Source organism: Aplysia californica, unplaced genomic scaffold (assembly GCF_000002075.1).
Source record: "Aplysia californica isolate F4 #8 unplaced genomic scaffold, AplCal3.0 scaffold00360, whole genome shotgun sequence".
Taxonomy (NCBI): domain Eukaryota; kingdom Metazoa; phylum Mollusca; class Gastropoda; order Aplysiida; family Aplysiidae; genus Aplysia; species Aplysia californica.
This window is the reverse complement of record NW_004797630.1, coordinates 256,748-269,965: the sequence shown is the minus strand read 5'-3', so window position 1 is coordinate 269,965 and position 13,218 is coordinate 256,748. Positions and strand designations below refer to the sequence as shown.

The 13,218-nt window shown below is 36.5% G+C and overlaps 1 protein-coding gene across 1 annotated transcript in view; it reads right to left on the bottom strand.

The window, feature by feature from the left end:
• Positions 1-13,218, bottom strand: part of LOC101859260 — a gene marked incomplete at its 3' end in the record, with an annotated part of 58,343 nt that overhangs the window by 16,544 nt on the left and 28,581 nt on the right. Inside the window, 9 exon segments of the mRNA XM_005103138.3 lie at positions 386-575; positions 2,018-2,163; positions 3,008-3,179; positions 3,582-3,773; positions 4,820-5,029; positions 6,165-6,294; positions 6,990-7,118; positions 7,928-8,164; positions 9,202-9,886. Of these exon segments, the coding sequence (XP_005103195.1) occupies positions 386-575; positions 2,018-2,163; positions 3,008-3,179; positions 3,582-3,773; positions 4,820-5,029; positions 6,165-6,294; positions 6,990-7,118; positions 7,928-8,164; positions 9,202-9,886 (2,091 nt within the window).

Sequence of the window (13,218 nt, the reverse complement as noted above, 5' to 3'; positions counted from 1 at the left end):
AAGTCCTCTCAGAATGTTAGGAGTTCTGCAGTTAATTTTATGACATTCATTCCATGTTAGAACAACACCATGACCCTTGGAGTTGCAGGATTTAAAATAATATTAGAAACAATAATAGAAATACTTAAGCAACAGTAGAAGCAGCAGCAGCAACAAAAACAACAACAATATTTATGACAATTATTTCAGGAGGAAAAAAGGAGACTGCCTCATGTATTCAGGAGGTGGTGACCCTGGTGAGAAGTACTCTCCTTGGAGTCGGCGGCCTCCTCCACCAGTCAGCCACACATACGCACAACAACCACAGTAACAATGACAACAATAACAAGAAGAAGAAGACAAAGAAGGCAACTGAAAAAACACTGGTGTCTGCACAGAATAATACCTGATCTTATACTGCTTGTGAGCCGGGCTCCTACTGATGTGGAAATGGAAGCATCTGTGGGTTTTATTTTGCTATGACTCTCAAAAAGTCGCATGTTTTCCTCCGTCAGCTGAAAATTCCTTTCTTTTAAGCTGCGAACATCTTCTCTCAGAGTTCTTAGTTCGACTCTAAGATGTTGATCCGAATCCGACTGCAAAGAGGGGATAAAAACACATAATAACACCGATGAAAATGGTGAGGATCTGAGTCTCACGGCAAAGAAGGGAATAAAAACACACAACGATGACACACACAGATGAGGATGGTGAGGTCAAAACTTTCTCTATCTCCCAGAGAGAAAATCCCTTTGACATTTCATGTATACAACAGTATTGTGAACTTCAGGTATGAGGACTCTCCTTTGTTCTCTATCTCTCTCTCTGCTTTCCATATTTTTTTTATCCTTCTAAAAGTATCAGTGAAAAAGATATAAGTGATCCCTTATGAGACTGATGGCTTGCCACAAAGTTTTGAGCCAAATGTTTTTAAAACATCCCTTTTGCACAGGGTTGGTGAATATACACCTAAAAAAAAGCATCACTGATGGTTTCATTCCCTTTGTAGCTCAATTTCTGGCTGTTGTTGGTGATCTTCATACTAACATAGCTAAACCTGACTAAGGGAAACTTAGAAGCAAGCATTTATACATGGAGGGATATGCAAATATGCAAATATGAGCGGGTGGCAGGACCGTGTTGAACAAGGACACTCATGTATCAGTACAGAGTACACAGGAGAAATGTTGAGTGAAGAAATGTATACGAATTTCATAATTAGTAAACAGAAAAACTTATAAAACATCATTCGGAATATCGTTTTCCTGACAAAAGGAAAACTGACAGAGGACGGATTTCATTCTTCAACTTCTTTTGTGATAATAAAGAGATAATTTGCATTATTCTGTTCTCAAAATAATAATAATAATAATAATAATAATAATTGCATTTATATAGAGCATATCCATGCTCAAGAGCATGCTCTATGCGTTTTACAACTATCATTACCCCAGCAGACCCTCTGAGAACCCTCAGAAACATTCTCGACTTCCACGGAAGCGTACAGTGCAAGCTGCGGATTTCACGCGCTCAAGCACTATCAAACTGACAAGATCGTTCACTGTCTATAGCCGGGTACCCATTTCCACCAGGGTGAAGTGAGGAAAAATTGTGCAAAGTGCGTTTCTCAAGGACACAAATCAACTTGGCAGGATGTTTGTTGATGGAATATAGTATTTATAAAACGTTTTGTTTTACTAGGGTGCCATCTACATTAACAAGATTAAAAGATCACATTAGATTGGAAAAGAAAAGAAAAACATCAAAGACAGATACAACTTCTGTGAACTCAGTATTTTTTTAATACAGTCAGATAACAGGAACACGAAAAGCTCAAAATCATGGACAGCCTGTACAATTTTCCATTCTCTGGCTGATAGTTCTTTGGTTTTTTTTTATTGGTTCATCAATTATTATGGGTGTGCTGAGCACAGTTGTCAATCCCTGACAAGTTAGAGTTATTTATACTAAATTGTACCGAGAAAGTAGCACTCCTCCTGAAAAGCCAAAACACACTACAAATAGGAATATATTATACCTGCAGGTCATTTGCACTTAGCGCACGCGCCTTCAGTTCCTTGTTTTCAGCTGAAAGTCTCTTAACTTTCTCCTCTGCCTTGTTTATATTGAAAGTTGACGATTCATTCACTTCTTGTAAGTCACGGATATGAGCCTCTAGATCACCTGCACAGACAAATCAACATAAATGGAACGTGACAAAGATGATGACCGATTGTCAATACTGTATGCCTCAGTCTACATAATTAAGACCCTTTAGAAGGTGGGCTACTTTGACGCTGTTTGTAATATGTAAGGGTCAAATATGTTTCAGTGAGATACAGAAATTCTTAAAACAGACAGAAATACTCGATAAAGTAAATTTCTCCGAGCGGGAACCAAAACTTGGTCACCTGCGTGCAAGGGCAAAGACCCAAGCCCTTACTTACATACAATAGACGAAGATGGTTTTAGTTTTTAATTAAATGATCAAAATCTTGAATATCTTGAATACAACTTACTGCATTACAGAGTGAGTTACTTCATAAAAGTAAACGGATCTAATATGAACACATTATATCACACAAGCCGGTACAATTATAGTAACCATAACTGACAGGAATGAGTATGATGATAATGAGAAGATGATGATGATGATGAAGCTTATCATAACAATGATGATTATGGTGACAATAATAATAATAATCGAAAGGAGGAACACTGAACCACTCTGCAGCCAAAGTTTTACTCTAAAAAAAAAATAAATAGATGACGATAACAATGACCCTGATTTTCACATTGACGGTGATGATAATAATGATAATAATAATGATGATGATGATGATGATGATGATGATGATGATGATGATGATGATGACGATGATGATAAGGATGACAACAGGTGTTTGAAAATCCATGGTGATGATGATAACAATGATTACAACATTGATAACGGTGATGATGATGATGATGATGATGATGATGATGATGATGATGATGACATAGATGACAACATGTTTTAAAAAATCACCTATTTTGCGTTGTAAAACAACAGGGTGGTTTGGAGAGTAGTCGCTAATACCAGAACTGGTAGAGTTTCGGCCGCTTCCTGACCCTTGACTGAGGGTCATGCGCTGCAGTTCTTCTCGCAATGACACAACCTCTTTGGCCAAGATTTCTTTCTCAGACAGCAGCTGCTTGAACTAGGAACAAATCACAAGAGAATACATTTAAAAAAAAATGGGATTCATCATGTCTGAGATTGTATTGTCCTAGCAGGCTGAATGACTCCATTCCAAAGGTAGACAGGAGAAAAAAAAAAAGGAAAATTTTGTATTGCAAACCTTACAAACAATATTAGGAAGGAGAGGCAAAGAAGTAAACATTATGTAAAATAATACAAATGCTGCAGAGAATATTTTTTTTCCAGCAAAGAGAAAAAGGAAAAGAAAAAACAAAACAAAAAGCCTTTTCAAGATTTTTCTATGTTTCTCACACCCAGTGTAATATTCTTGTCACCAACAAAGCCGGAATGGCTATAACAAAACTCATTAACAAACTACTTCTCACCGACTTACCAAGACTGTTAAATTGTTAAAGCCTACCTCAGCAGTTTCACTTGAGACTGGGGTATGCCTTCTGCCTCGATGGTCAAGCTCTTCCTTAAGGGACCTATTTATGTCCTTGAGGTCCTGCATCTGCGTTGACATTGAGTGGACTTCAGCCTCCCGGCTCATAAGAAGCTTTCGCAGATTGCTTACAGTTACTTCAAGGTCATTACGGCGTTCATGATTACTCTGGAAACAAAATATGCAAATGAATGGAACTGTAGTTAAAATTTGTTTATAAGTATCACTTCATTTCAAAGAAAGTCAGTAAGTCGTTTTTGGGAAAGTGTATGGGCACACTAGAATTTGGTAATAATTTAAAAAATACATGTGTGTGTGTGTGTGTGTGTGTGTGTCTCTGTGTGTATGTACTGTGTATGTGTGTGTGTGTGTGCGTGTGTGTGTGTGTGTATGTGTGTGTGTGTGTGTGTATGTGTTTGTGTTTGTGTTTGTGTTCAGCAACCACACTTCAAACCATCCTTTGAATATTTTTTAATGTTTGATCAGCTTGCCTGCACAATAGACATGACTCCAGCTGAGTTCAACTTGAGAACATGGCAGGGGTCAGATCTTTTCTTTGTGGGCAGAATGTGATAAACCCTAATGGCCACTGTTGTTATCATCATCACTATGATCATTATTTCAATGAAGCAAAGCAGCAGTCAATTTAAAGAGTACTATGGCCAGCACCATTACTCAAACCTGACTCAGTAGAAACTGATCATGCACTTAACCAAAAAGCATCTATTTTAAAACAAAAAGCATGACTTACATTTTGCTGCTGTGGCAATCTATAATTCAAAGACACTAAAAAAGTAACCTTTAGAAAGCATCAATAATAAACTCATTTGCTTGCTCTAGAGTCACTAAATTTCAAAATTAAATTAATTTTATTTTCAAAATCTACAAAGAAGGATAAAAATTATGTATATAGAATATAGGAAATGAACAAAAATATACAAGTCTATTCAAGTCAGGTGCTTTTCTTTAAAACCTCTGTTTTTCAAGGCAAAGATGTAAAGTTTGGAAAATATGTTTGTAACACAATATAATTTTTCAAGCTCTAAAAGCACATACAAAATTCAATTTAACTTTTTCTCAGGAGAATAAAGGTTAAGGAAGAATTGTAAGTAAAATTAGGCTTTAAGTACAGGCATAAACCTGTAAAATACTTCACATTTCATAAATACAGGTTAGGAAAAAAAAATTATAGCTAAGATTGTCATGATCCCTACCTCTCGAGTTCCGTTCTCCACAGCTACAGGTGTGATGGTACGACTACTCCCACGGGATGAAACTGATGAGGTATGGGAGACAGCGCTTGTTCTTCCTAGGGTCTCCTCCATTCTCTCTGTCACCAGGGAACTACGGAAAGCGGGAACATCTGTCGAGGGGGGTACCCGTATGCGGTTGTCTGGAGTCATGCTGCGCTTCTCTGCGTTCATCTGGAGAATCAGAAAAAACATAGCACCATAAATGTCCAGAATTGAAAATGATTTACACTACCAATTGTAGATGCTTGTCTTTTAAGTATGCCTCACAAATTGCAAAGTGACAGCAGAGAATCTATGAGACCTACAAGTTCACACATTAAAAACAGTTTTAACACCCTATGTACCACCAAGAACGCTCAGATCATCGAGTGACAAAACAACCTTTATTAAACCTAAAATAAATTACAAATCATACGGCCAATGTTCTTTTTCATATTTTGCCCCACTTGTTTGGAATAGGCTTCCAAAAACTATCAGAGAAGCAGAAAATCTAGAAATTTTAAAGAAAAAACTAAAAGCATTTCTATTTTCATCATGTTTCTATCAGACAGAATCCATCGAGCTGTAGATCGTCGAGAGTTTTTGTGTGCGTATATGTGTATGTGTGTATGTATGTGTGTGTGGGTGCGAGTATGTGTGTGCACGCGTATGTAATACTATTTGCCTATAAAATAGATTTGTAATTCCATAATATGTTTCACGTTAAGCGCATAGAGCATTGCATAAATGGATATGCGCTATATAAATGTAATCAATTATTATTATTATTCATGGAATTTCTGAGAAAAGAGGCTGGAGGAATTTAATTCAGTTATCAGGATCTGCTAAATTTTAGAAGTCATATTTAAAAAGGGGGCTTTTTGGGGTGTATAAGAGAGAAGCACTTTTCTGCAAAGACCTGCCATTTTTTAAACTTGCTTTCAAAAAGATGGAGCATGGAAAAAGTGTAATGTCTTTTTGACACCTTTGATAGTTCAAATAAAAATTCGACAAGGTGTATGTGTACTTATATTTTTTTTCTGAGCACTGTCTGTTACATTAAATAACAGTTGTTTTGCCAATTCCAAATAATGTTGAAGAAGCAAACATGATGCATGATACATCAGTATCTCAATACAAATATTTCAAATTCTGCCTTAATATGAGAATTATAAATTGCTCAAGACACTACTTGACAAAATCATTTCTAATACAACAGTGACTAAAAATTTGTCACTGGAAATCAATAGTGACTCTCATTTATTCTTTTCCTTTTATTTTTCAGGGGAGACAAAGGAAATATGAGTAAATAATTCATCAATTGTACCTGAAGTTGTGTGGTGTAGTTGGGCATACTAGTGGGTCTCTCTGTCCCTCGCATGATAGCTGGGTCCGTCAGAGACTCGTCCGGATGGGATTCCCCACCTGCTGGTAACAAGTGCTCCATGCTGTCTTGCCTAAACAACAAGTACACACGCACAATGAATGAATGTTCATTTTGGAATTCAGTTTTTAAAAGTATTGTTCACAATTGGATCAGCACTTATAAAGAGCAGACGGTAGTGTAGCTGTTCTTCATAAAAGCGTGAGGATCATCAAATGATTAGAAAAAGCAATAACAGAAATATTATTTACACGAAGAAGTAAAAACCCTCATTTTTTTCAATTGCTACGTTTCAATTCTTGTTCTTATGATTCTGAAGAACATCTTGATTGCTACTATACAAAAGTGCTCCCAATAGTCATTAAAAAAAAAAAGAAAAAAACTGTGAGTAAAATATTATTAGAACAAATTTACACAATAGTAACTCCATACAGAAAGACACAGAAAACAAAGAAAAATAAAGTTAATAAACAACTGTTACAACATTCATCAAAAAGAATAAAAGACATAAACAGTCTTTTTTAACAGAATCAAAGTAGCAGCTATGGTGTAAAAACAAACAGAGCATTTAACGACTATTTTCTCTTCAGGCATAAAGAAATTTGAAAGTGTCCACAAATAAACAAAAATAACCATTCAAAATATTTTTAAAAAAAGAAGTGCATGATTAAGACTCATGTGCACACACATATATAAACACATAATATGTACATTATAATCATTTAACTCAGATCAAAGTCAATCCTACTTCTTCAAAACTTAACTCACTTAGAACCAGACTCGAGATATTGTGTCAGTTCTTGCTCACTGCTTAGACTTCCCTGACTCTGAGGCCTGCTTCCGGCTCGACTCCCTCGGAGGCTGGGTGGCCGATTACTTATGTCTCCAGCATCAATTCTACATAAAACAACAGTGCATATGGTCAGTATTACTCATTTTGAAAACAATCCAGTTCACTGCCATGCCAATAGTTATTACCCATTAAAGGGATAAACTCAGAACAAAAAATTGAGTACATCGTTTTCTCAAGATATGAAAAACAAAATAACAGGAGAACCTTGTATTCTATTTAGTTTCCATTCCCTTTTAACTAAATGAATTGATTCCTTTACTTATAGAAGCTTACACAATCATGTCATATGTTTCTCTTTCACTCTCACGAAGTAAGGGTTACGCTAAGCAGCAAACAGATTTTTTTGTAACAAGAAAACAAGTTCTAAATGTAGAAAGCAAAATAAAGAAATGGAAGACAACATATAGCACATGCAAATGATAAAGTAGCAGTCTCCATTGCATGTAATTTAAACACCAATGCTTATTAATGAAGAATGCACAAATCTACTCTTGATCTATTACAGGTTGTTTTCTAGCATTTTTACTCTTGAAAGGACTTTAAATGGCTTTTCAAAACCTAACTTACTAATTTCCTGTAAATTTTTTTATGAGAGCTTTGTCATGATTTCTTTTATTATTATTTTATTTCATTAATTAATCTTTTTCTTTTTTTCTTTTTCTTTGCTTCAACATGAAATTGAGAAAATTGCCTTTAAAATTAATGGCCTTATTAAGAAGTCTAACATGGTGCCACACAATCTTTCTATGCTGCTTATCAAAATCAAAAACATACATTCAAATCAGACAGAGAGACAAACATAACATTGAAGGCAGAAAAAAAAGAAAGAAATGAATAAAAAAAGATTTCTTACAATCTTTCTCTGCTGCTAACTAAGCTGTCTCCTTTAGCATCCTTCAAAGGAGAAGATCTGGCAGACGAATGCACGGAGTTAACAACAGGAGATGTGGTCCGACCATTCATGACATTTGGAGAGCCAGTATCATTGGCAGAGGAAAATCTGGAACCTGATGAAGGTCTAGAAATACTAGGCGTTTCCTCTCTTGCAACGGATGGCGAAAATCTATCACTGGCTTTTGATGGAGGTCGTCTGAAAGAAAACTTTATATATAACAAGCAATATATTTTTCGAGACCAAATTTCAGAAGGAAATAGTTTTTACTTTTCCTTCTAGATCCAAATACACTTACACTAATCCCGAGTAATCTGAAAACAGCGGAAAACCAAAAGAAAAGAAAATGTCTAATTTGTTTCTTCTATTTGAGCAACTTTTCTAAACTAAAAACTCTGCTAAATTGAAAAAAATCTGACAAGCCCGTAGATTTCAATTTAAGCGGACTCAACTGTAATTTATTTTAAAACAAATTAAACTCCAAAAGATTTTATGATAAGAATACTTGCAAAACTATCACCTCCCTAAAATAATATGATATTTTTCAGATATATGGAATAAAAAATCTTCTGAGCTCAGTAAGCTAAACAAACAAATATCTTTCAAAATCTTTTACATCTTTTGATTTATTATTCAAAGCAATTTCCATATGAAGGAAAAACAAAAAACAAAATCCCCTTCAGACACACAAGCACACACAAACAAGCACACACTTACACATGCACACATACACACAAAAACACACACACAGTAGCTGCCCAAAGACAAAGGAACACAAAATATCATGAAGTTTAGTTGAGAAGGCTTTAAATTAAATGTGATCATTGCGATGTATTTTTGAGCAAGACACATAAACCCTAGCCCAAGAAATGTAGGTCGATGGAGTGAAGAGTCTGCACCGAACTGTTTTAGACAAGTTATAATTGTCAGTTTCAATGTGTAGTTGTAATTATGTTTCGTTAAACTAATCGTTGTGCATGTTATTAATAAAACAATCTCCTTTGAGGGATTAATAAAGTTCTATTTTCTCTTCTTTCAATCCTAATACAGTCAAACCTGTCTAAGTTGACTACCTGTTGAAGTAGTCATCTTAGAAAAGTGGTTTTATATGACAGGGCCATTATAATATTTTTAAAAAATTCAAGTGGGAAGTGGTCATTTGTTCAGGTTATTGCTTTGGAAAGGTGGTCATTAGGGCAAAATCAACTGTAGAAATTCAAGCATTAAGTTCTCACCCATAGATCACATCTTGAGCAGGAGATGGACGTGCTGACCCTTGTGCTGATCCGTGGCCAGATCCCCCACCTAAAGAAGGAGGCCTTGACCCTCGCACGGGTACCACATCCATGTCAAGGTCAGCTGCCAGAGCCAGGCTCCCAGAGAGTTGAAATGTAGGTCGATGGAGTGAAGAGTCTGCTACGACGTCTTCTACCAGCTCATCATTTACTGCAATTCGTTCTGATATCTGGGACACGGACCTTTCAGGAGTACCCACTGGAGATACTTCTTTACTGCTGTGTAATCTGCCTCCTGTAACAATCTTGTTGCTGCTCCCGTTTAGAACGCTATCAATAGCTGGTTCAATAAATTTACCTACGTCATCATCTCCTACAGGGGAATGTCTTTTGGAGATGGTTACTGATCTGCTCGAGTCTGATTTGAAGGAGGATGATAAGAATGCATCTTCGCCAGCAGTAGTTTCTTGGTTGTTCATTTGCCTCCACTTAATATCTTCTATTTTTGGCTCTGTGTCTAAACGAACATCAGCAAAATCTCCATCGCTGAGCTGACCATCTTTACCACCATCCAGCTGTGAAGAAATGTCTTTGCAAGTATCTACTTTCGTTTCAGATTTCTGTTTGTCGCAGTTCACTTCTTGCTGGTCTGCTTTCTTGACCACCTCCTCATCTTCTATTACATCTGGAAGAAATAAATCAAAAGACATACTCAAAACAATGTCTGCTCCAATCCAATATAACCGCACATTCTCCTTTTTTCTTGAAAATGAAAAAGATATCAAAACAGGTCTCCACAAAACATTGACAGGAAAAAGAAAATGGAAAAAATAATACATATTATAATCCTTCTCCATCCAGCACTTCTTGACATTTCAATTATAGCTGGTAATATGCTCATACTACTGCTGCCTGAAAATAATATTCCATGCATGACCACATGAGACGTTACAACCTCTTAACTACAAGGATAATTTTTACAGGTATAAACAAAATACACTGAGTTACATATAACAGAAAAGGCAATTATAAGGATGGGCTTCTTATTTTACAAAAAAAGAGCCTGCCCCAAAAATATTGTTTCCATATCTGCATTCTCATACATTTCTCTGAAAAAAAATTACAGGATCTCACCACCTAAGCTCCTCAAAAAAACAAAAAAACCCCCCCAAAAACATGTATGCCACTTCATGCTGAGGTGTGTGTTCAATGTGCAGATGGGTAAAATATTTTATAACACGCTCTGATCAGGAGTGTGCTTAGGCCAGTGGGGGTTGACTCATTTTAGCTTAGGCACGATGAGAGCCTTTTCCTTGACATTTAACAAATTGATAATACAACTACTTTTGGCTGGATGAACATAAGTTTGTCCGAATAGAATGAAATATAAGTTGTGCATACAGTGACTGCTTCAAAGCCCTGTATGTTGTGCCCGAAAACCTTTTTTTATAAAAACCCACAGATAAAAAAAACCCCAAACCAGTTCTCTTTCACTTCTGTGTCATCAGTACTACTTTACTAGAAACATATACAACATTATACACCAGGACGACCTAATGTGCTTTGAATTTAATTTTGATATTGATAATTTAACACTTGACAAAAACAAGCCGTCATTTCTTTTAGTTTGTCCAATTATAACAAGTAAAGTCATTTAGAAAAAGCCCAAAGAAATTTTATTGAAAATAAACAGGTGAATAAAAAAAAAATTACACAAGAACATTTCTATTAAATTTTGCATTTCAGTGCAATAATAACTGACCCCCAACGGCCTCAGATTCCATTGTAAAGAAATACCACAAAAGTACACTCTCCCAGTCCTCCGTTTTTTTTTCACAATGGAAGAGAAACACACAGCACGGGTAGTTATTTAGTCCTGAATATTACAGGGGATCTCTTACACTACAGACATTCAACACAGAAACCATTTGTACCCTGTAGAGGCTGAGCCCATAAGCTGACTAAAGCTGACCAAGTGGTACAGAGTTTAAAGTAGGGATTACTGTCGGCTCTTACAACTCACAGCTTTGAGCTGTGCCTGGGCTAAGCTTGCAGAATGACAGGACAGGTACTGACGAGGTGGGACAGAAGCTAAAATAAACAAGTAAAGGAAATAACTCTCTGTGAGCGGTCCAGTTTTCTTTGTCACTGCATTCTAATCATTCTTCTTATGTCTCCGTCCAGACTTAGTATATAGAACTCTTTAGTTTGAGCTGCTTTAGCTTAACCTGTTCTTTCTTCTCAATTCTTGTCACTGACATTTGGCACTTGTGTGGTGGCACTAGAAAGCCTGTTGCTTAAATTCTCATTCAGAGATGTGTGATTAAAGTCAGTAAAGGGGGCTCTTTCGGTCTGGAGGCTATGGTGTTCTCCTCTTATTTAATAGGTCCCAGGTTCAAAGCCGGACATGAAGAGTGACGGAAAATTTTCTTCGATAAAATTTCCTACTTTCACTTCTTTTTCTTCTCTCTAACCATGTCTCTGTCATCCGCCTTCGTCTCCTCTTTCTGCACCCACCCCCTTTTGCTCTTTAATTCCTCTGGGTTCCTGACTCTTTCTGCCTTTCAGCTACTACTCCCTCCAGCTTCTTATACTGCTATCTTTCAGCCACACCCCTGATCTTACAGTATAAGATATACACCTAGCCTTCTCAGACAAAAGGGAAAAATCTCAGAAGTCTCGTGAGCAAGTTGTGCACATTAAAGATCCCTTTGTGGTCCAATATTGATAGGAGAGTAGGCTTCGGCTGCCATCCGGGCAAAATTCAAAATTAATTTACCAAACTGAAAATGTTTTGTTTTACCGCGCGCTGAACTTAAAAGCCAAAATATGCAGTTGCGAGTGCCGTAAAACACTAACTAAAGCAAAGAAAAAAAGGGAGAAATTGACTCTACACCAAAAAAATTGAACTTAAACATTTTTTAAATCATTCCAATTAAAAACAACAGTAAAAATTAGTGTATAAAAACATTAATCTACAGATCTATATATTTATTTTATGTTTCGTTGACCCTATCTCTAAAATCTAGGCTACCTTTAGTACAGGCCTATAATACTATATAGGCCTCGAATCTATATAAAAATGTAGCTACTAGATCTATAAATGCCAGCATGCGAGTTCTGTTGCTTTTTTAGCAACGCCTCTCGATTTGTGTGAATGGTCAGGATTCATATATATGATCTTTGATTCAATAGCATAGTCAGAATCGCCATGGGAGAGGAGAGCTCCTAAAAATGAAATTCTATCACGAGATTCTCTGGTACTGGTACATATCATAATACAAGAAAATGATAATATAATCTAGAATCTAGATTAGATAATCTAATCTAGAAATAGAGAGTAGAGGGCTTCACGGCTACGGCAGTTATCGTTGGCGCAGGTATTATAATTGATTTTGAAATATAAAGCCGTACAGTGGCCACTTGTAAAAGAGTATCAAATACTAAAAATTAGCGAAGAAAGTACGAATTTAAAGGCATTCAAGGGATTAGATAGATCTTGATCTAGATTATATCGAGGTACACCAAAAATTACAATGCCAATGCTTACGCCGCCATTATTGTTTACATAAAACTTCAACTCGTTGTCACGGTGGAGTTTCGTATAAAGTTGGACAGGCACGAACTTGCGATAGATATCTAGCGAAAAAAAATTACAATAGCTCCGGGCTCCGGTTGGCCAACTTCCTGATCCACTCTCACCCCAGGACTCCGCACAAACCAGTGGCCTGCTACCTGGCGCTTGCAAATGAACAGTGATAAGCACCGAAAGAATGGCTCTGTTCACACACATACACACCGGCACACGCTAGGCTAGGCTACTACTACTAGATCATTGTAGGCCTAGAAAATGAGCGCGGAACAAAGTCTACACGTCATAATATGTGCAACGTAACTGTCTGGAACATAAAAGAACAGAGGTGACACATTATTGGTGCTTCGCGCAAGAACATGAGGCGACCATTAAAATTTAATTTTAGTGACAACGCATAGAGAGAGAGAGAGAGAGAGAGAGAG